This window comes from Lissotriton vulgaris, chromosome 3_1, assembly GCF_964263255.1.
Source record: "Lissotriton vulgaris chromosome 3_1, aLisVul1.2, whole genome shotgun sequence".
Taxonomy (NCBI): domain Eukaryota; kingdom Metazoa; phylum Chordata; class Amphibia; order Caudata; family Salamandridae; genus Lissotriton; species Lissotriton vulgaris.
Window position 1 is genome coordinate 42,714,807 of NC_141689.1, and position 24,516 is coordinate 42,739,322.

The following is a 24,516-nucleotide window of genomic DNA, read 5'->3' on the forward strand; positions in this document are numbered from 1 at the left end:
ACACGGGCCACCCCTAGAGGCCCTGAGATGCAGTCAGGCAGGGCCTGCCCAGGAGAGCAGGACGACAGTGCCCTGCTGATGCTGATCTACAGCGCAGCTGGCCACACGGGCCACCCCTAGAGGCCCTGAGATGGTCCACGCAGTGACACCATGAGCTGCCCTTGCTCTCCACTACCACTTCTCACCTCCCAGTGCCCTTGCATTTCTAGTGCTTTGCAACATTTTTACGATCTTCTTGGTTTCTTGTTGCTCAAACGGGTGTAATTTCTGAAATTGATGTTTCTTTTTGCTTGATTTATGAAAATGTCACACAGGGGGCATGGGTTCACCTATCACGACAGCAGATGGAACCTCATGGGGATGTCTGAGGTCTGCCAGGCCAGTGACCAGAGGGTAAAAAACTGCTGGTTCTACGGCCCGGGGCTGCCACCTGCTGGGTGCTTTTACGTACTGCATAAAAGTGAATGAAAGCTTAATTCAAACATCAAACCGATGGGGTCAGATAGCTAATGTGCCCACCTGCTGGCTCAGTAGAATAGCAGGACATCCAAGAAAGCTGTGAATTGCAGTGAGCTGTTTCCAATAGGAGTGGTGAGGGGAATGTCGAAAGGAACAGCAGTAACTGGATTTAAAGATGCACATGAATCAAAGTAAAACAACACTGCTGGGACAGCAGAGACCGAGGAATGCTGGGGGCATGGGGTGAAGCAACAGAGAAGGAGGTGGGACATCTGGTGGTGGGGTGGGCCTAGCATCCTTGTTTCTGCCTGGTTATAGGCTCGAGTTAACCTGATTTGCCTGCCAGATCCTTGGATGCTCCTAGCATTCTTTCTCTGCGTGGTCATTGGATGGCCCAGCTCCGCTTATCTGTCTATTTCCTGGATGGTCTTAGCATCCTCCACCTGCTTCGTTCCTGAATGGTCTTAGCATCCTTTCTCTGCCTGGTCCCTGTATGGTCTTAGCCTCCTTTCTCCGCCTGGTACCTGGATGGTCTTAGCATCCTCCACCTGCTTGGTCCCTGAATGGTTTTAGCATCCTTTCTCTGCCTGGTCCCTGTATGGTCTTAGCCTCATTTCTCCGCCTGGTACCTGAATGGTCTTAGCATCCTCCACCTGCTTGGTCCCTGAATGGTCTTAGCATCCTTTCTCTGCCTGGTCCCTGTTTGTCTCTAGCCTCCTTTCTCCGCCTGGTCCCTGAATGGTCTTAGCATCCTTTCTCTGCCTGGTCCCTGTATGGTCTTAGCCTCCTTTCTCCGCCTGGTACCTGGATGGTCTTAGCATCCTCCACCTGCTTGGTCCCTGAATGGTTTTAGCATCCTTTCTCTGCCTGGTCCCTGTATGGTCTTAGCCTCATTTCTCCGCCTGGTACCTGAATGGTCTTAGCATCCTCCACCTGCTTGGTCCCTGAATGGTCTTAGCATCCTTTCTCTGCCTGGTCCCTGTTTGTCTCTAGCCTCCTTTCTCCGCCTGGTCCCTGAATGGTCTTAGCATCCTTTCTCTGCCTGGTGCCTGGATGGTCTTAGCATCCTTTCTCTGCCTGGTCCCTGTATGGTCTTAGCCTCATTTCTCCGCCTGGTACTTGGATGGTCTTAGCATCCTCCACCTGCTTGGTCCCTGAATGGTTTTAGCATCCTTTCTCTGCCTGGTCCCTGTATGGTCTTAGCATCCTTTCTCTGCCAGCTTCCCTCCCCGCTCCCGCCTCCCAGCTGTACAACCCTCCCCGACCCCTACTACTTAATGGCAGCCGCGCCGCTGAGGCACCAAAGGCAAGCCTGTCTACACTCATCCGCGACCAGACTGCGACCAGCGCCAGGAACCCTGGATCTCTGCACCGCCAACGCTATGACACAGCAGCACTTCACGCTCTCAGCCCAGGCCTCAGCAACAACTGCAAGCTAGCATCACCAGCCGACACCCAAGGACCCTTCAGCTGTCACCGCTGCTGGCACACCTGCAGCACCGCCAAGACCACTGACCCAGCGCAATCCACCCGCAAGAACACAACGGAACTGAAGACCCTGCAATGCATCCTCCTCAACATCCGATCCCTCCACAAACATGCCACTGAAATCTGGGACCTCCTTGACAGCCCTACCCCGGACATAGCATTCTTTACCGAAACCTGGACCAACACCACCTCGGGACCGGATATCGCCATTGCCATTCCCCAAGGATACAAGATCTCCAGGTAGGACCGCCCCACCCGCCCGGGAGGAGGAATCGCCTTTGTCCACGAATCCACCCTCCGCCTGCGCACACTCCCTGACGAGCCCACGGACCTGATGGAACACCTTCACTTCAATATACTAGCCAGCCCTACCTCCACCCTTCGTGGAACCCTCGTCTACCGATCCTCTGGAACACGCAGACTTTTTTCCAACTCCATCACGGACATAATCTCCCCGCATGCCATTGCGTCCACCAACTACACCCTACTGGGAGACCGCAACTTCCACCTCAACAACCAACTGGACCCCAGCACCACAACTTTCCTGGACAACCTCCACAACATTGGACTCTGCCCGATCATGACTGAACCCATGCACTCAGCAGGACACACCCTCGACCCCCTCTTCAAATAGGAAAATCCATCACCTTCAGCCACACCACCGAACTCCTATGTACTAACCATTGATGCGTCCACTTCACCTTCGGAACACCCACCATCCACAGACACCAGCACCTGCTCCCACGAAGAAACTGGACCAGAATCACCGACGACCAGCTAACCTCATCACTCAGCAAATTCACCCCAACCATCACGGAAAACGATGACCCTAACACCACAGCTCGAACACTGCATAAATGGATCTCCGACAGCGCCAACACCATAGCCCCCCTCAAGAAAAACAACACCCATGCCAAGAAAGCTAGATGGTTCACCACCGAACTTTGAGAGTCCAGACGCACTTGCGCCACCTCGAAAAGGCCTGGAGGAACACCAAATCCACAGAAGCCCACAACAACTTCAGAGCCGCCAACAAACACCCACCACCAACTCATCAGAAAAACGAGGAAAAAAGCGATTGAAGACAGAATCTCCACTCATGCACACAACAGCAAAGAACTCTATAACATCATCAAGGAGTTCGCCCTACCCACCAGCTAGTCCACTGACATCCCTCCCTCACAAGACCTCTGCGACAAACTCAGCACCTTTTTCCACCACAAAATCAAGAGCATCTACGACAACTTCGACGAAGAAAACCAACACACTAAACCCTCACCATCCACCCGACACCCTGAAGCCAGCGATCGACAACTGGACAGCCCCCAACACCGAAGACACAATAAAGACGATGAAGTCAATCCACTCTGAGGCCCCCACGGACCCCTGCCCCAGCACATTTTCAACTGAGCCACTGACAACATCACACCCATGCTCTGCCACACCAACAACCGCTCCCTGGCAACCGCCTCATTCCATGACGACTGGAAACAAGCTGAGATCAACCTCCTCCTGAAGAAATCCTCAGCGGACCCCACTAACCTCAAAAACTACAGACTCATCTCTCTGCTCCCGTTCCCAGGAAAGTCGTAGAGAAAGCCATCAACGGCCAACTCGCCATATTCATCGAAGAGCACAACATCCTGGACACCTCCCAATCCGGATTCAGAAAAAAATACAGTACGGAAACCGCCCTCCTCGCCGCAACAGACGACATCCTTACCTTATTGGACAAAGGAGAAACAGCAGCCCTCATCCTCCTCGACCTTTCAGCGGCGTTCGACACAGTCTCTCACCGCACCCTAATACGCAGACTCCACGACGCAGGGATCCAAGATAAGGCCCTCAATTGGATCTGCTCCTTCCTCTCCGGCAGAATGCAGCAGGTCAGACTCCCCCTTTCCTCTCGGACCCTACACCTACCACCTGCGTATTCCCCCAGGGGTCCTCTCTCAGCCCTACGCTCTTCAATGTCTACATGGCTCCGCTCCCCCCCATCGTCAGAACCTACGGACTCAACTTTGTGTCATACACAGATGACAACCCACTCATTCTCTCCCTATCCAACGAACACAACACCGCCAGACACAACTTTCGAGAAGGCATGAAAGCCTTCGCCAAATGGATGAACTACAGCTGCCTACAACTAAACACCAACAAAACCGAAGTACTCATCATGGGCCCAAACCCAGATGCCTGGAATGACACCTCCTGGCCCCCTGCCCTCTGAAGCCCGCCCACCACCATGGACCACGCACGCAACCTGGGACTCATCCTGGGCTCAGAGCTCAAAATGGACCGCCAGATCAACTCTGTCTCGTCGTCCTGCTTCCACACCCTCAGCCTCCTACGTAAGACCTTCAAATGGATCCCCCTCGAACACAGAAAGACCGTCACTCACGCCCTGGTCACCAGCAGACTCGACTACAGCAACGCACTCTATGCCACAATAAACAAAAACCTCAGCCGGAAGATACAGAACATCCAAAACGCCGCCGCAAGACTGGTCCTCAACCTGCCAAGACGCTGCCACATCTCCCAGCACCTGCGCACACTCCACTGGATCCCCATTGAAGCTAGAGTCACATTCAAGATGCTAACCCATGATCACAAGGCCCTTCACAACACCGGCCCAGCATACCTGAACAGCCGAATCAAATTCCACGCACCCCAAAGGACCCTACAATCCGCCCAGCTCTCCTACGCCGTGGTCCCCCACACCAGAAAGACCAGATCGGGAGGCCACTCAATCTATTCCGCGCGGCCAGATCCTGGAACGACCTTCCACTCCACATCAGACAGATAACATCGCTCCCCATCTTCGCAAGAAACCTCAAAACCTGGCTTTTCGACAGGCCTCCTCCTTGATGGACTGGAACCTGCGAACCCCCCCTGCCAGTGCCTTGAGACCCTTACAGTTCAGTAGTCGCTTAACAAATACCTTATTTGATTCTGGTTTAGCCTATGGATGGTCCTAGCATTGTCAAGCAGCCTGGTCCATAGATGGCTCTAGCATTGATAATCTACCTGGACCCTGGATGGTCTTAGCATCCTTTCTCTGCCTGGTCCCTGGATGGCTCTAGCATCCTTTCTTTGCCTTTCCCTAGATAGTCCTATCCTCGATAATATGTCTGATCCCTGGATGGTCCTAGCATCCTTTCCTTGCTTGGTCTATGGGTGGGTCAAGCATCCATTATGAGCGCCTTCCTCGGACTGCTCTAGCATCCTTTCTGTGCCTGGATCCTTGAGGGCGGGAGCAGTCCTCTCTTCCTGCTCCCCTGGTGGACCAAGCAGTCTTCTCTCCATGCTGTTTGGGCACCAGCTCTCTTATTACCCTGTCCCCTTATCCATTTGTCTTCATGTTACCTCTTCTTCTCCAGCCTAGCAGAGCAAGGACCACCAGCAGCAACAGCAGCACCACCGGGATCACCACCATCAGCAGCAGGTCGACCGGCTGCCCGGCTGCTGCCTCTTCCACTCCCAGGGACAGGCTCCTCTGGTCCACCCCATATGCGTTCTCAGCCCTGCAGGTGCACGTCTTGTTCTCCCTCAACAGGATCCTCGACAGGGCTGTGTACGACTCGGAAAAGGGCTCGGTGGGAAGATGCGAGAAGTTGGGGCCCGTCCACGTGATGTTTGGGATGGGGTTCCCTTCCACCTTACACACCACTGTGTCGTTTCCCTCGAATGTGAGGTTGAGAATCCTGGAAGGTGCTGTTTAACAGAGGAAGAGGGGGAGGGTCCTTCATTAAAATGTGTATGCAATGCCTGTCAGAATAAATAACATCCAGTAAAACATGTTATTTGAAGCAAGTGTACTACTGAATGGCAAAGGTCTAACAATGTGTTCTTTGTGTAGAAGTATACTACTAAAGACGTATTCACCCATGGCAAAGGTCACACAATGTGTTGTTTCCATAGAAGTGTACTACTAAGGCTTATTCACCCAGTGCGAAGATCACACAATGTGTTGTTTCTACATAGGTGTACTACTATAGGCGTATTTACCCATGGCAAAGATCAAATGAGGTGCAAAAATCACGTGTTGTGTTATTTCCATAAAAGTCTACTACTAAAGGCATATTCACCCTCTGAAAAAATCATGTGTTGTCTTATTTCTATAGAAGTGCATACTAAAGGCGTATTCACCCAGTGTAACGGTCACACAATGTGCTACTTCTATGGACGTATACTACTAAAGGCGTATTCACCCAGTATAAAGGTCACACGATGTGTTCTTTCTATAGAAGTGTACTACTAAAGGCGTATTCACCCATGGCAAAGGTCACACAATGTGTTCTTTCTATAGAAGTGTACTACTAAAGGCGTATTCGCCCAGTGCAAAGGTCACATGACTTGCTATTTCTATAGTGTACTATTGAAGGCATATTCACCCTGTACAAACATCATGTTCTGTGCTATTTCCATAGAAGTGTACTGCTAAAGGCGTATTTACCCAGTGCAAAGGTCACACAATGGGTACTTTTTATAGAAGTGTACTACTAAAGGCGTATTCGCCCAGTGCAAAGGTCATATGACTTGCTATTTCTATAGAAGTGTACTATTAAAAGCGTATTCACCCTGTACAAACGTCATGTTCTGTGCTATTTCTATAGAAGTATACTACTAAAGACGTATTCACCCATGGCAAAGGTCATACGATGTGTTGTTTCCATAGAAGTGTACTACTAAGGCTTATTCACCCAGTGCGAAGATCACACAATGTGTTGTTTCTATAGAGGTGTACTACTATAGGCGTATTTACCCATGGCAAAGATCAAATGAGGTGCAAAAATCACGTGTTGTGTTATTTCCATAAAAGTCTACTACTAAAGGCATATTCACCCTGTGAAAAAATCATGTGTTGTCTTATTTCTATAGAAGTGCATAATAAAGGCGTATTCACCCAGTGCAACGGTCACACAATGTGCTACTTCTATGGACGTATACTACTAAAGGCGTATTCACCCAGTAGAAAGGTCACACGATGTGTTCTTTCTATAGAAGTGTACTACTAAAGGCGTATTCACCCATGGCAAAGGTCACACAATGTGTTCTTTCTATAGAAGTGTACTACTAAAGGCGTATTCGCCCAGTGCAAAGGTCACATGACTTGCTATTTCTATAGAAGTGTACTATTAAAGGCGTATTCACCCTGTACAAACGTCATGTTCTGTGCTATATCCATAGAAGTGTACTGCTAAAGGCGTATTTACCCAGTGCAAAGGTCACACGATGGGTACTTTTTATAGAAGTGTACTACTAAAGGCGTATTCGCCCAGTGCAAAGGTCACATGACTTGCTATTTCTATAGAAGTGTACTATTAAAAGCGTATTCACCCTGTAAAAACGTCATGTTCTGTGCTATTTCTATAGAAGTGTACTTCTAAATGCATATTCACCCAAGGCAAAGGTCACACAATGTGTTCTTTCTATAGAAGTGTACTACTAAAGGCGTATTCGCCCAGTGCAAAGGTCACATGACTTGCTATTTCTAGAGAAGTGTAATATTAAAGGCGTATTCACCCTGGACAAACATGTTCTGTGCATTTTTCTATAGAAGTGTACTATTAAAGGTGTATTCACCCTGTACAAATGTCATGTTCTGTGCTATTTCTATAGAAGTGTACTACTAAAGGTGTATTCACCCAGTGCAACGGTCACACAATGTGCTACTTCTATAGACGTATACTACTAAAGGCGTATTCACCCAGTAGAAAGGTCACACGATGTGTTCTTTCTATATAGAAGTGTACTACTAAAGGCGTATTCGCCCAGTGAAAAGGTCACATGACTTGCTATTTCTATAGAAGTGTACTATTAAAGGCGTATTCACCCTGTACAAACGTCATGTTCTGTGCTAATTCTATAGAAGTGTACTACTAAAGGTGTATTCACCCATTGCAAAGGTCACACGTTGTGTACTTTCTGTAGAAGTGTACTACTAAAGGCGTATTCACCCATGGCAAAGGTCACACAATGTGTTATTTCTATAAAAGTGTACCACTAAAGGCGTATTCACACAGTGCAAAGGTCATAATATGTGCTATTTCTTTAGAAGTGTAATACTAAAGAAATATTCACACAGTACAAAAGTCATGTTCTGTAATATTTCTGTAGATGATTTTCACTAAAGGTGTATTCACCTATTACAAAGGTCACACAATGTGTTCTTTCTATAGAAGCGTACTCCTAAAGGTATATTCACCCAGTTCAAAGGTCACATGATGTGCTATTCTATGTACTACTAAAGGCGTATCCACCCAGTGCAAAAATCATGTGTTGTGTTATTTCTATAGAAGTCTACTACTAAAGGCATATTCACCCAGTGCAAAGGTCAGGTACTGTCTTATTTCTACAGAAGTGTACTTCTAAAGGAATATTCACCCAGTGCAAAGGTCACATGCCGTGTTATTTGTATAGAAGTGTAGTCATAAAGGTGTATTCATCCTGTGAAATTGCCACATGCTGTGTTATTTGCATAGAACTACAGTACTAAAGGTGCATTGCCCCTGCGCAAAGGTCATGTGTTGTGTTATTTCTACATGAGCGTACTACTAAAGATGTATTTCCCAGTGCAAAGGTCATGTGCTGGGTTATTTCTATCAAAGTGTACTACGGAAGGCGTATCTCCCAGCGCAAAGGTCATGTGCTGTGGTATTTCTATAGAAGCGTGCCACTAAAGGGGTATTCACCCAGTGCAAAGATCATGTTCTATGATATTTCTAAAGAAGTCTACTACTAAAGGCATATTTACACAGTGCAAAGGTCATGTGATGTGTACCTTCTATAGCAGTGTAGTACTACAGGCGTATCACCCTGTGTAAAGGTCTTGTGCTGTGTTATTGCTATAGAAGCATATTACTAAAGGCCTATAGAAGTGTACTTCTAAAGGTGTATTCACCCATTGCAAAAGTTATGGGTTGTGTTATTTCTATATAATTGCACTACTAAAAGTCTATTTACCCAGTGCGACAGTCAAACGCTGTATTATTTCCAAAGACATATACTACTACAGGTGTATTCACCCAGTGCAATGATCATGTGCTGTATTATTTCTATAGAAGTGTACTTCTATTGGTGTATTCAGCCAATGCAAAGGTTCTGTGTTATGTTATTTCTATAGAAGTGTACTACTAAAGGCGTATTCCTCCAGTGCAAAGGGTATGTGTTGTGTTATTTCTATAGAAGTGTACTACTAAAGGTCTATTTACCCAGTACAACAGTTAAACGCTGTGTTATTTCCAAAGAATTACACTAATACAGTCATATTCACCCAGTGCAAAGATCATGTGCTGTGTTATTTCCAAAGAAGCATACCACTACAGACGTATTCACCCATTGCAAAGGCCATGCGCTGTGTTATTCCTATAGAAGTATGCTACTACAGGCATATTCACCCATTGCAAAGGTCATGTGCTGAGTTATTTCTGTAGAAGTGTACTTCTAAAGGTTTATTTACCCAGTGCAATGGGTAATCCACATTTACAACGAATCTTTTTTTCCGCGGATTTTGACCCCGCTTACCATTACTCCGCGAGGTCTTTGACGCCGCATACCATCACTCCGCATTTTTTCACACCGCGTGTGCAATTACCACGCATGCCTTTACAACAAATTATGTTGTAAAGGCATGTATGGTAAATGCACACGTGTTGTGAAAAAAACCAGACTTCATGAAGATGGAACCAGGAGGAGAGTGAAACCACGACGAGAGAGGGGTAAGGGGGTTTGGGTTATTTTTTTTGGGGTCGTGCAGGGTAGTGGACATGTGTGGCAGCAGCCGGGTCGCTAGGATTTTGCTCAGGATTTTGTAATCCAGATTTAGCATGGATAAAGGGCGATACGCCATTCTATCCCAGGGTTGCTTTCCCGGCTTCAATAACGCGATAATGATCGCCTCCCTGGTGGATTCCGGCAGCCTCCCCAACCGTTTGGCCTCGTTATAGAGCCACGCCAGACGAGGTGCCAAGAGGTCGATATAACTGAGATAGATTTCCACCGGAAAGCCGTCGGACCCCGGCATTTTATTCCGTGCCATGCTTTTAATGGCTACTCGCACTTCCCTCATGCTCCGTCCCAGCTGTTTCGCATCCTCATCTCCCTATTCCGGCAAATCCAAACCTCTCGTGAAGGTCTGTAATTTTCCTCAGATGGAAGCACCCTACTACGGTAGAGCTCTGTATAGTAATCAAAAAACAGCTCATTTATTCCTTGCTGATCAAAGTGGGCCGCCCCAGTCTGATCTCCCAATTCCAATATAACGGAGCCGCGCCTAGCCGGATTAGCCAACCAGACCAGAAGGGCTTCCGACTTTTCCCGCTCTGAATGTGCCCGTGCGAGGTAGGCTTTGTAGTCAAAGCACCGTAGGCGCTCTACCGTTGCTGCCACTGCTTCCCTAGCTGCCAAAAACTCATCTTGCTTATCTGGCCGTTCGGGGCGTTCTAATTCCAGGGCAAGCAATAGCTCATCATCTCTTTTGATGTCTTGTAGTAATGACTTCCGGGCCCCTTACGCCGCCGAAATACAACTCCCTCGTACCACTGACTTATAGGCGTCCCATTCAGTGGTCACTGATCCCGTAGTCCCTGCATTAAGTTGAAAATAGTCCTCAATGGCCTTCGCTATAGCTGTTCGGAATACTTGATCCTCAAGCGCTTCTGGCCGCAGTCTCAAGGTAGGAATTCTGGGGCACAGTCTCGACTACCTCAACTGGACAATCAGCGGGTTATGGTCAGAAATAGTGCGAGTTAGTTACTCGCTGTTGCTAATTTCCCCATGTACTTTGGGGAGCATAGGAATGCGTCCAGGCGGACATGTAATTCGTGGAGGGCGGAGAAAAAGGAGTAATCCCTATCTAATGGGTGCTGAACCCTCCAAGTGTCCATCAACCCCCAAGTCTGCTGCCAGGTAGAGTGCGTCACTGCCAGTTTACCCGCTGGTGCATCCGGTAAGGGTGGGTGTGAGCGGTCTAGATCGATGTCAGTGACACAATTAAAATCGCCCCCCAATAGTAGAGGCCCTACTAAAGCTGGTGCCAATTTGTGGGATAACAATGAGAAAAAGGCTGGCTGATCCATGTTAGGCACATATAAACACCCAAGAGTTAAGTCCGGACCATCTAGCTTCCCCTGAAGCACCACGTATCCGCCCTCTGGATCAACCAATGATGAGGTGCACTGAAAGGGAACTCCAGCTCTTACCCAGATTAAGACCCCCCTCGCATATGCTGAGTATGTAGTGTAGTAAACTTGACCCCTCCAGCAGCGCTGGAGCGCCTTTCCCTCCTTTGCAGTGAGGTGGGTCTCCTGGAGAAATGCAATTTGCATCCCTCTACATGTCATGAAGGAGTGTATCTTTTGCATAGTATGCATGCCCGCACATTCCATGTGAGACATGTGTACCCTAATGCGGGTCCCATTGCTGTATATTCTGTTCCATCTCATCGCCCCCCTGACACGCCTGAGTCCCCTGAAACCCACCCCACAAACAGAACAATTCAAACATCCCCAACGCCCCCTCCCCAGGACAGGTATCCAACGCAGCATCCCTATCCAAACAATAGGTACGCAGAAAGTCCAATCAGTTTAGGCTGCTTGGTGCTCCGAGTAAATAATCTCAGAAGTCCCCCCAAGCCCCTCCCCACTCCCATGTGAACATGTCTCCCTAACCTTGTCCTCCCTATCAATTTCGCTGCCCTCTCCTCAGTCCACCCCCCGATCAGGAATCCAGTCCAGGGCCCATCAGGTCACCCCAATACCTCACAACTTCAGGCTAGTCGTGCAATTGTTCAGTTAACCAAACAACCCGTCCGCCGTTTGTGGAGTGACGATTGGTAAGTCCGTCTCTGAGAGCCTGTGGACGCTGCTGGAACTGGGGCTCTGCTCTCCGCTTCTCGTATGTTCCGAAGTATTGCTGGTTGGGCTAACCGCTCCCTGGCTGATGACCGCCACTGCCAAAACCGCCTTGTCCCGTCCCTGTCGCCATTCTGCTGGGGAGCTTGGACACTGCCCTGGCAAAGCGGCCGGGGATCGACCTGGCTTTGGAGGTCTTGCCGGATCACTATGTGCTCGCTCCAGCGCGTAGAAGGGATAGAGACCTTCAGGCGCCACCTCCGCTTTTATCCAAGTCTCCAGAAACTGCACAGAGTCGGATCCTTCCTCTCGCTCCGGAATCCCTACAATGCGGAGATAATTAGGTCTGGAGCGCCCTCACTGTCCTCTGCTCTCACCTCCAGCACGCGGACCCTCTGGACCACCTCATTGAGCTGCGTTCGCAAGGCATCAACCCTGACCGGAATGTCCTTCATGGCCAGCTCGTGAGACGCCACTCATTCCCTGAGTTTCTGATGGTCATCTTTTAGTAGGGAGAGGTCAGCTCCAATAGAGTCCATTTGTTTCTCCAGGGCCTCCCTCGAGGCCATGATGGCCTGCATGATGTCGCCCAAGGAAGGGTCTCGCGGTTGCGTAGAAGCACTACTTTCCGGCACCAATTCTTCGTCCCCCATAGCGTGTCCCGGGTCATTCCATCGCAGGGCCTCGAACCCCTTCTTTTGGTCACTCTGCCCATTTTGGGAAGGTCAGTGAGTGTCCGGCCCCTCAGCACCCCTTCCGTCACCGTGTTACTGGGCCTCTACGTCCATGTTCAATGCGGCAGAATCACCCTTTCAGAGGCTCTTGTGAAGCAGTCAACTCACGGAGCGCCGCAGTCCCCCTCCGACTGTAGAACTCCTATATCTGGGGACACATAGAGTCTGTAGTCCGCTCTTCCTCGCTGTTCATAGGAACCCACTCCCAGCCTCTCAGAGAGCCCCGACGGGGCCACCGAGCCGTTCGGAAGGTGCCGCCGCTCAGGTACTCCACTCTCACCAGTAGAGCAAGAGGCTCCCTCCGTCCGTCACTGTTATTCGCCCCCCACCTCTTCTGCTTCGGGGGGGGGTCTTTGTGGTTCCTCAATAGGCCACCGCCTGTTGGTTCTTCGCTCTAGGATGGTTCCACGTATCCCCACAAGTCCCCTTGATAAGTTTGCAGTTATTAGTGGTCCGCCAGTGTCCGTGGTCGTCTTCAACCCTCTGTAGTAGGCCGTGCACTCCTGTCGGCGTGGAACTGAAATGGTATCACCCCTTCTGGCCCTCACGCTGCCCCCCAAGCACTGAAGCAATGTGCCTTGAGGTACAGCGTGGGCGCCGCCATTTTGAGGTCAGGCACCTCACTGCCTGGGAGTTTGTGGGAATCCCCTGTCAAGTCTATTCGCCCCCCTACTCGGCATGTGTGGGCAAGTGTCCTGCTCCTGCCGCTTGCGTCGTCGGTCTTCAACTGTCGCTCCTGTGTGTAGTGGGAGCCTCGGTAAGGCGCTCCTCTCTCGTGCTCCGGCCGCCATTTTGTCCCCAAGTGATTCGGGCTGCCCCGTGAGGTTCCATGACGATTTGAACCCGTGTTTTCAACATTGTCGTAAATACATAATTTTAGTATCAGCGAACCGCAAATGGTCCATTTAGCATATCCTGGTGTTTTCGCTATACTACGAGCAAGAGTACTCCTGTTACAAACACATTTCTGATCTTCCCATGGCATCCATCTTAGATCATGGCAGCCATTTTGTGTTCCTTGCCCTCACATAGACAATGGACACGCAATGACCTCTGATTACTTCATTTCGATTAAGGACACGTAGGCTTAGCCGGAGATTCACCTCTCTAGTGACACGTGCACCTTAGAACAGAACACGTTGTGGCTGCATGACTCGACAAAGGCTGCCTCCTCTGCCTGAGGCCAGTCCTGCTATACTGGTTCTCGTGTTCGTTGGCCTGATCATGATTAGGCGGCCGAAGCTGGTAGCCTTGCCTATTTACGACCCACAAACATCTCTTATCCTGCTTTTCTATCTTCTGCACCTGGCTCTGCTTCTTTCTTTCTGGGCCTTTATTAGGGGGAGGTAACGAAATTTACGATGAGGCGGTCCGGCTCTTGAATGAAATATTGACATGGGATTGTGATGGAATAGTGGGAACCCCTCTTCGTAATGTTTGACATCAGATATTATCGACGATTCCTGTGCAACGCCAAATATTTATTGTTTAGGACACAAAGGTTTGGGAATGTACTAACATGTGAAGAATTTGCCTGAAGGCCAATATTTAGTATATAAGGAGCAACCCTTCTTGTACAAATCGAACAGGCTCCTAGATACTGCCCGTGTGTAATTTCTGTGACTTCTGTGTCCCTGCAGTAATAAACCTTTGGTCTTTGACGCCACCATCGAGAAGCCCGTGTTTCTGTTTATTCGTGCACCGAGACAGGTAGAACTCCGGGGTCTTCGGGTGTTATCCCTGACACCTCTGGACGGAACCAAAAAGTCCAGAACTCCAATTGGCGCCCAACGTGGGGCGACGTCATTCGGTACCGGTCCAAAAGCCTGAAGAGTTCGAGAAGCTTCGTGTGAAGATTCCTGAGGGAGGCGCCCCACTTCATCGATCCCGGCATATCGCAAAAGTGGCCTGACGTTCTCTTCCACGAGGGTTCCCGTTCAGGACGGCTGCAGTGGTCCGTTGCTTTGACCGTCGCCCTGTCTTGGACCCGAGGTGCAGTCCTTAGTACGGCGAGACAAGACGGGTTTCTCCTTGGTGACGTCTTCAGTGCCTCAGTTAAGTATTTAGTGGTTGCTAGTTGGTTACTTCGTAAGGGTTGTTAAAATCCTTTTAGCTCTTGGTTTGGTTTGGTTTCGAAAGATTATTACTGGTTGTTCTGGTTACGATAATCTATTGGTTTAGTTTGGGTATCGATACATTGGTTCGCTTTTGGTAGGCCTAAGTTCTTGGTTCGAGTGCACATTTCTGTTTGTGTTTTTGTTCTTTCTGTGTTCCGGATTACAAAATGGTAAGTCGGAAAAATTGTATGTTGTCGTGTTTCGGTTGCAACAGTGATTCCCGGTTGGAGGACTCATGTCTGGTTCCTCCGATTGGAACTCCCCTATATGATCTTTATTGTAAACACGGTGTGGGTCCTATATCTTATAATGAGGTGTGGGTCCGATATACGGAAAAAGACGGTGTCCTTAGTTGGCCACTGCATGGTAGTTTTGAACCCGAGGTCCTTGATAATTTAGAAGTGAAATTGTTTAAAAAGAAAGCCCGGCCGGCAATGTTTGATTCTTTCCGTTACTGGCGAAAAGAATCTAAACAGAGAGAAACTAAACGATTAAAGAAAGAACAGAAAGAGCAAGAGTTGAATTTAGAACAGGCTGCTAAGCAGCTGCAAGTCAACGAGTCTGAGAAGGCAATAGAGGTGGCTACTAGAGAGCGTAATTTAGCGATAGACAAGTGCTATCCTGCCTTGCCATCGAGTACGGTTAAGATAGTAGAGGACCCCGAAAACGATCTTCTGTTATCTTACTTGTTACGGTCACCCCCACCGTATGCACAGGGTGCTACGACTCCGCCTTTACCGAATGTTCAATTGCCGGTTGCTGGACAACCTGGTATTCCTGCTCCTGCTCCCCTGAATCAAGTTCCTGTACCTCCTGTGGTCAATGTTAGTGTTCCTTCGGCACCCCCTCTTCCTGGGTTGCCGGCTGCTTTGCCTATACCTGTATCGCTTATACCTACTGTATCACAAGCTACCTTGCCTGATACTCCTACTGTTCCTGTTCTATCTGTTCCAACTGCTACTGTGTTTTCTACATCTGCTAGTATTATGACTCCGCTTTCTGTTCGTCGGAGAATCACTGATTCTGTCTCTAATATTCTGTCTCCTTTCTATAAAACTTTGATTAAGACTCCTACCTCTGATTCTGTACAGAGACGTAGTCAGCTTCCAAGTACTGAGGAACGGGGAATATTAGATTCCACGGCTCTCAGATGGATTTCAAAGAGTAGGAGATATAGTACTAGAGATGTATTAGATACATTTATGCAGTGGAATGAACCAACACAACGATATGTGTTCGACGAGATGAGCTCTCTTTTACGTGAGGAATTAGAAGAAGATGACTCTGATTCGAATTTAGAAGAATTAATTAGGGTTCAAAAAGAGTTTGCTGCAGGTACGATAGTTGGTCAAAATATAAAGGAAGCGATGGAGCTGATTTTAAGCTATAGGAATGATCCATCTCTTCGTTCACTGAGAGATTTAGAAAAACACAGTACGAAGCAGAATCGCCAATATCCAATGAGGGAGGTTCCACCAATTTGGTGTGAAGCTGTGCAAGCTGACGCAGTAAATGGTGTTGTTGCCGCTCCGGCGCAATTCCAAAGAGTGTGGATACACATTCCGTGGAAGCGAGCTGAAGTGTTAGCAGTGAAACAGGCCTTGCCAGATCCGCGTAAGAATCCTGCCGGATACTATAAGGAATTAGCACAGACAGTTGAGGCTTGTGTGATGAATTTGGCGGACATTGACATGTTATTTGGGAATGTAGTTCCGCAACCAATTTGGGCTAAAATACGTAAAGAGAATCATCCAGTTGCCCTAGGTGGTGATTGGGCAGCTATCATAGCAGCGGATGGTCAGCAAATAGGTGGTTCTAAACCCGAACCTCTAATTGCTAATCTTCCAGGTAGAATAATTGAATTAATGAAGACTCTGATGCCAGCATTGCGCGTTAATTGGGACAAGTTGTCCGCATGCAGGCAGAAGAAAGACGAAAGTGTCTCCGACTTTTTCACGAGGTTCGAAGAGACTTTTGTAGATCACAGTGGTCAGGATATGAGCACAGAAGGAGGACAGAGATTGTTTGTCGATAAATTTGTACACAATCTGCTACCAGAGCTCTGCAATAAATTAAAAGATTCCGAGAGTGCGTGGGCTGTCTCTACAACTGCGCAAATACTTGCAACTGCACAGTATTATGAAAATAGGGATAAAGAGGAGAAAGAGAAATCAGATAAGAAAACGAAAGATTTAAAGACTAAAGTTCTTTTGCAACAGGCATATCCGCCTCGTATGAATCAGACTAATACACAGCAAGGGTCATATCAAAGGACAGATTATAGTTCACCGAGGCCGCAATATCAGTGGAACTAGTGTGCCTACTGTAAGAAAGAGGGTCATTATAAGAATGACTGTCCGATCTTAGCACAAAACAATGCTGCAGCAGCTCAAAGAGGTCGTGGTGGTTCCATGCAAAATTCTAGAGGTCGAGGACGAGGTGCTATGCCTCCACAAACGAACGATCGCCCTTCTAATCACTTTGACCAGCGAAATGGACAGTCTGCCCAGCAAAATAGGTCTCAACAGTATCATGTTGAGGATTATTGTGAAGTAGATGAGGGATTTCAACAAACTGAATACTAGGACAGCCATGGACAGAGAGAGGGAGTAGTATCAGTTCCAGTGGATCAGAGTGGGCCTTATGTTGCAGTAGCCACATCAGGTGTAGTCGAACCGTTTCTGTTGGATACTGGTGCCGCAAAAAGTTCTATCATTCATGCGAAACTCCCTGGCGCACCTTTGTCCGGCTTAACAAATGTTTCTGTAGGTTTTTCAGGCGCCCCTGTTTACAATCCCGTGTCTGGTCCTTTGCCTATTTCTGTTGGACCGTGTCAATTGAAAGCACCCCTGATTTTGACGACAGGTTGTAATGAAAATCTGCTTGGTTTAGACTTGTTAAAACGCCTATATGCGACATTGTACTGTTCTCCGTCAGGAGTGCAGCTTACATTGGGTAAACAAATCGCCTCCCCGATGTACTTGTCAATGGATGCACTCCCGCCAGAGCTGCGTTCACTCCCTGATACTCTTTGGGCGACTGGTCCTAACGATGTAGGCCTTTTAGAAATACCACCATATGTAGTCACTTTGAAAGCAAATGTCAAATTTCCACGAATTCCACAATATAAAATTTCTAGTGAAGGTGAACGTGCACTATTATTGATTGTGCAAGATTTGATTAAGAAAGGTGTAGTTGAAGAAACTAGAGGAAATGTCTGTAACAGTCCTGCATTACCAATTTTGAAACGTACTGATCCCTCAAAGCCTCCAGTTTATAGGTTTGTTATCGATCTCAGAGAGGTTAATAAAATTGTGGTTCCGCAGTTTCCTGTGGTTCCAGATATTACTGCATTGTTAACGTTGATTCCTGCCACAGCTACATGGTTTTCAGTTATCGACTTAAAGAATGCCTTCTTCAGCATTCCGATAGCCGAGGAAAGCAGAGATATTTTCGGCTTCTCTCTAGGAGGTCGAAGCTTCAGGTTTAAACGTGCTCCACAAGGCTATTGTGAGAGTCCATCCATTTACAGTCAGGCATTAAAAAGTCAGTTAGATTCCTTTGTACTTCCTCCTGGTTCTGCCCTAGTGCAGTATGTAGATGATCTTTTGGTGGCTGCCGATGACAAGGAAACTTGCAAAGCAGCTACAATTTCGTTATTGCATCATTTGTCTAGTTTGAATCATAAGGTGTCACCTTCGAAAATGCAATACTGCTGCCAAGAAGTGACCTACCTAGGTCATCTCTTGTCAAAGGAGGGAAGGAAGATGACCCCAGAGAGAATAAAAGCAATTACGCAGATGAGTGTTCCCCGCACACAGAGAGAAGTACATGCCTTTTTAGGTATTACCTCGTACTGTAGGCAGTGGATCCCAAATTTTTCTCTTTTGGCAAAACCATTGGTAGCTTTGACTGGGAAAGGTGTTCCGAGTCCGGTGCCATGGTCTGCTGAATGTCAGGAGAGTTTTTCTGAGTTACGAAATGCACTATGTTCAGCTCCTGTATTGGGTACACCCGATTACAGTAAGCCATTCACGCTCTATGTTCACGAGAGAGACGGTTGCGCGTTGAGTGTCCTGACACAGAGATTTGGTGATAAACAACGCCCTTGTGCGTAATTTTTCATCAACATTAGACCCGGTAGCTAGAGCATTACCTAGTTGTTTGAGAGCTACAGCAGCAGCTGCAGCGTCCATTCGACAATCTGCTGGTTTGGTGATGAACAACATGCTAGTGGTCATGGTTCCTCATGCTGTGGATACACTCATGAACCGAACCAAGACGCAACACCTTACTAGTGCTAGATTATCAGGCTATGAGCTGACATTGTTAGCGAGTCATATTCAAATCAAAAGATGCAATGTATTGAATCCAGCAACATTGTTGCCGACTAATCAAGAGTCGAGTGATTCTGAACCCCATGATTGCTGTTTCAGAACCGAGGAGGAGACAAAAGGACGAATTGATTTAAAAGACACTCCGTTGTCAGATCCAGATGGCACGTTGTATTTGATGGGTCATGCTTTAAATTGGAGAATGGTGATGTGACTGCTGCTTATGCAGTAACGACTTTGAGTACGATTGTGGAGACTGCAAGAGTGAGTCAGAATTCTGCCCAAGCTGCAGAATTAATCGCTCTAACGAGAGCGTGTGTTTTAGCAAAGGGAAAGAGAGTGAATGTGTTCACAGATAGTCAGTACGCATTCGGCGTGGCCCATAGTTTTGGCCGTTTGTGGAAAGAGAGAGGTTTCATTACGTCCCATGGGACTAAGATTCAACATGGTCAGCTAGTTAACGACTTGTTGGAATCCCTAACCTTGCCAACTGAAGTTGCGATTGTGAAATGCAGTGCTCATAAAGCAATCACGGATGATGTTGGTCGTGGAAATGCTTTTGCTGATGAAACCGCTAAACAGACAGCTAGAAATATGATGAGTAGAATGTATGTTGCTACGTCTGCAAGATGGATTTCCGAGTCTGGAATGTGTGAGGATACAGTGGAAAGTGTGAAAGAAATCCAGAAAGAGGCGACCGAGGAGGAAAGGCTTGCATGGAGAGAGAGTACGAGTAAATTGGACTCGAGTGGATGTTGGATTGATTTGTCGGAACAACAGCGTTGGATGTTGCCTGATGCGTACGTGCTTGCAGTGGTAACGATGGCACATGGAGTAGCACACATTAGTTCTAAAGGGATTTGTAAGATGTTGGCTCCAGTCTGGAAGAATGATGGGATTAGTAAGTGTGCAGAGAGAGTGGTGAAAAATTGTATGGTATGCCTGATGCATAATCCTGGCAAGGGAGTCCCCACGCCTGCTGGTCACTTCGCTCCTCCCTCTTGCCCCTTTGAAGTGATTCAGTTAGACTTCATTCACATGGATCGTTGCAACAACCTAAAATACGTCCAGGTGGTAGTTTGTGCTTTCTCCAGATGGATCGAAGCATATCCACTGAAGGACAACACTGCCCTATCAACTGCCAAAATCCTTCTCAAAGAATACTTCCCTAGGTATGGAATGCCACGGATTGTATGGTCAGATAACGGAAGTGAGTTTGTAGGGAAAGTTATGCAGAGTGTGTGTGCCGGTTTAGGGATCAAACAGAAATTTCACAGTGCAAACCATTCCCAGTCTGCTGGTTTAGTTGAGGGTTACAATGGCACCCTCAAGCTAAAACTTGCTAAAATACAGGCATCCACGGGTTTGTCCTGGCCAGATGCACTACCCTTGGCTTTGTTATCCACGAGAGCGACTGTACATTCTAGAGTAGGGCTTAGCCCTTATGAGATTGTATTCGGTCGTCCTGCCAATATTTGGGGGGTGCCTAGGCCAAAATAGTTCAGACAGCTGGAATATCCAATGTTGATTGACTACCTTTTCGACTTGACTGCTAAATTGAGTCTTATTCACCAACAGGTTTTCGATGCATTGCCAAAGCCACCGGAGAGTCCAGGTCATCAGCTGAAACCTGGGGACCAAGTCGTCGTGCGCAACTTTGCAAGGACGAAAAATCTTCAACCCAGATTTGTCGGGCCCTACCAAGTGCTGCTAGCGACGAGAACTGCTATTCGTGTGGCCGGTAGGAAGAACTGGATACATACGACGCACGTCAAACGTGTGCCCCTGCCGCTTCCTTACGATAACTGGGTGAAGAAGGGAATTGGTGCCTCTGAGTTTGAACGAACACCCAGGTTTATCCCTTTCAGCGATGCCGAACTGATAACTGACACATCGAACTCTGGCTCTCCTCCTGAAACTACTTCTTTGACTCTTGAACACTTTCCCTCTGCATCAGAAGAAACTTTGCCATCTGCGAACTTGAACATTGCAACCTCTGCTGAAAATACACTGTTTCCAGATCAAACAGCTCCTGCAAAACTGAGATACAATTTACGGTCTCGCAATATGGACAAATAAAGCAGGAAACTGCCTATTGTAACATTTGAATCTTGACACTTTACAGCCAGGAAGTTTGCTATTGTTTTCATTGTTTTAAATTGCCTTGCCGTCTGGGTAGCCGTAGGGTCGTGGCTGTGTGCCTAGTTGAATCTGCGGGGGTCAGACACAAGGTCGATCTTTCTGTTAGTTCTGGGAACTCCCAGGGCTGATAGAGGCATTTTCATCTACGTACACATCATCAGTGGTCGCGAGCGGATTGTAGAAGATGGAGCTTCCTGAGCTGCAACGAGAAAATGTGATTTATGTTCGCAGAAATAGACTTTACAGAATTCTTCACAGCAAATGCTTTCTGATGCAATGCGCTATTACATTTTTAATTGTTTTGATAACGTTGGTGGGTGGAACCGTCTTTGGTGTGAATTTGATTTTTTTGCCAGTAACTACAGTACCTCCCCTTGATCCTGCTACTTCTACTGTTTCTTCTATGCACTCTTTTCACTCGTTTCCTGAACATGAGCAAGCTCGACGCTCAGAATTCATTAATAACACTTTCGTACAGCTCTTGTACCAACACCAACTGGTAGTTAACACTACAGACTGCTGGGTGTGTGGCTTGATACCCCACACTATGGATAAAGGCATTCCCTATCTAGTTTTGCCTTTTAGCTATAATGGATCATTTCAGGCCCTTCAGACCATTTTTGCTTATGCCCTTGAAACCTATCCTCCGCGTCCACCACGTTCCACTAAATATAACTCTGTCAACAAAGCTTTAGTCCAGGGAATTATTGACATGATCAAGGACGTCAATAATACTCCATCTTACCCTAGAGATGAATTACGAGTATACTTGAGTTGGAACTCTACAGAGTATCGCCTTAGTTTGGGAGAAAGCAAGCGTAAAAGCTCAACTCCAATCTGGGTCGTGCCTCACCGAGGTCAGGTCTGTTTGCAAGGAAATGGGAGAAATCCGAGAGCTCAGCTAGGGAGGAGTGAGTGCGTTGAGACTTATGTGTTTCCGTCTAACTCTTCCCCTGCCTTCCTTACTGCTAGGGGTACCTACTTCATCTGTCAAGACAGAGCGTATACGTGGTTGCCTGCTGACTTTTCAGGGTCATGTTATATTGCTCGATTGTTGCCTCCAACATACACTGCTTCTTCTGATTACCACAAGACCAGAGTAGCAAGAGGTGTCTTCAGTGAAGAAGATACCGCTGGTCAGGAAGCTGGAGACTTCTTCAAAGGTTTCCTTCCGTTCTGGGGGCCTATGGCCAATAGTAGAAACATACGTCAGCTAACACGGGTAGTTGAATCTACTATTACCGAAACTGCTGGTGCCCTTAGCAACTTGACAGCTGAGCTTCAGGCGGATCGACTCATGACGTTGCAGAACCGTATGGTTCTAGACGTGATACTTGCAGATCGAGGTGGGGTATGCAGAATGATCCAATCGAGCTGCTGTGTTTTTATTCCCAATAATGCTCCAACTGTCTATGAGGCGATCTCTAAGCTACACAAGATTTCCGACTCTATACACGTAGACAAGGGAAACTGGTCCTTCATGGAGTGGTTTTGGACTCTGATATCAGCGTGGGGATGGAAGGTTCTGATGGTCATTGGTGTCATCTTAGTATTCCTGTTCTCGTGCTGCCTGATTATCCAGTGTGGTCCCGCTCTGTGTAGTCTCTGTGCTGCAACCTGTTTCAGAAAACCACCGGCGTTTGGAGAAAAGGCGCGAGAAAGGATGATGATACAACAACATGTCACTGACCTGATGAGCATAGAATTAGATTCTGACATAGACTGAGTAATTGCCTATGTAAGGGCAAAAGGAGGGTCTGAGGTTCCGTGACGATTTGAACCCGTGTTTTCAACATTGTCGTAAATACATAATTTTAGTATCAGCGAACCGCAAATGGTCCATTTAGCATATCCTGGTGTTTTCGCTATACTACGAGCAAGAGTACTCCTGTTACAAACACATTTCTGATCTTCCCATGGCATCCATCTTAGATCATGGCAGCCATTTTGTGTTCCTTGCCCTCACATAGACAATGGACACGCAATGACCTCTGATTACTTCATTTCGATTAAGGACACGTAGGCTTAGCCGGAGATTCACCTCTCTAGTGACACGTGCACCTTAGAACAGAACACGTCGTGGCTGCATGACTCGACAAAGGCTGCCTCCTCTGCCTGAGGCCAGTCCTGCTATACTGGTTCTCGTGTTCATTGGCCTGATCATGATTAGGCGGCCGAAGCTGGTAGCCTTGCCCATTTACGACCCACAAACATCTCTTATCCTGCTTTTCTATCTTCTGCACCTGGCTCTGCTTCTTTCTTTCTGGGCCTTTATTAGGGGGAGGTAACGAAATTTACGATGAGGCGGTCCGGCTCTTGAATGAAATATTGACATGGGATTCTGATGGAATAGTGGGAACCCCTCTTCGTAATGTTTGACATCAGATATTATCGACGATTCCTGTGCAACGCCAAAAATTTATTGTTTAGGACACAAAGGTTTGGGAATGTACTAACATGTGAAGAATTTGCCTGAAGGCCAATATTTAGTATATAAGGAGCAACCCTTCTTGTACAAATCGAACAGGCTCCTAGATACTGCCCGTGTGTAGTTTCTGTGACTTCTGTGTCCCTGCAGTAATAAACCTTTGGTCTTTGACGCCACCATCGAGAAGCCTGTGTTTCTGTTTATTCGTGCACCGAGACAGGTAGAACTCCGGGGTCTTCGAGTGTTATCCCTGACACCTCTGGACGCAACCAAAAAGTCCAGAACTCCACCCGCGCTCAGCAAAAAGTGATCTCTTGTTGCGGGGGGATGGTGGGGGGTCCAGAATTCATGTTATCTCCCTTTCGGTTCAGGCACCATGTCAGCAGCAGCCCGTTCCGAGCTCGGGGGACCAGGAATGCTTTCAGGATGTCTGCAAGAGTGGGGCGGCCGCGGAGGAGCTCCGTGGTCCGCTGCCGCCTAAATCAGCGTCCAAGCCACGCCCCCCCACCCTACACCCTAATGTAGTACCCCTGCACAACCTACCCTCAACACACAGTCCTTTTCCTACATTTACACTACCCAGCACTACCCCCCAACACTACCATAAACCACTTTTCTTCCCTACACAAACACTTCAACACTACCTTAATACACTACCCCTGCACGACCCTACACTACACAAACACCACATGCACTACGTGCATGTCCACGTTGATCCAAGCTGATCAGTCCGGGTTCATCCCCGCCCGCAACACAGCGCTTAATATACGACGGCTCCTACATGTTCTGGAGGCCGACACCTATGAGGTAAATACCGCAGCAGTGTTTGCTGTAGACATTGAAAAGGCTTTCGATAGTCTGGAGTGGGATTACCTCTTCCATGTCAAGCGTCAGATGAGGCTGGGGCCGGATTTTGTGAGCTGGACGGCCTTGTTGTACAAAGACGCCACGGCCAGAGTG

General features: G+C 47.8%; 1 protein-coding gene across 2 annotated transcripts in view; it reads right to left on the reverse strand.

The window, feature by feature from the left end:
* Nucleotides 1-24,516, reverse strand: part of LOC147725898 (sialic acid-binding Ig-like lectin 12) — a 203,201-nt gene that overhangs the window by 74,975 nt on the left and 103,710 nt on the right. The window contains exon 4 of one of the 2 annotated variants that reach the window (XM_086962817.1): nucleotides 5,314-5,661. The exons of the other annotated variant lie outside the window; for it this stretch is intronic. Within the exon in view, the coding sequence (XP_086818943.1) occupies nucleotides 5,314-5,661 (348 nt within the window). The remainder of the gene's footprint in view (nucleotides 1-5,313; nucleotides 5,662-24,516) is intronic. 2 annotated transcript variants of the gene reach the window in all.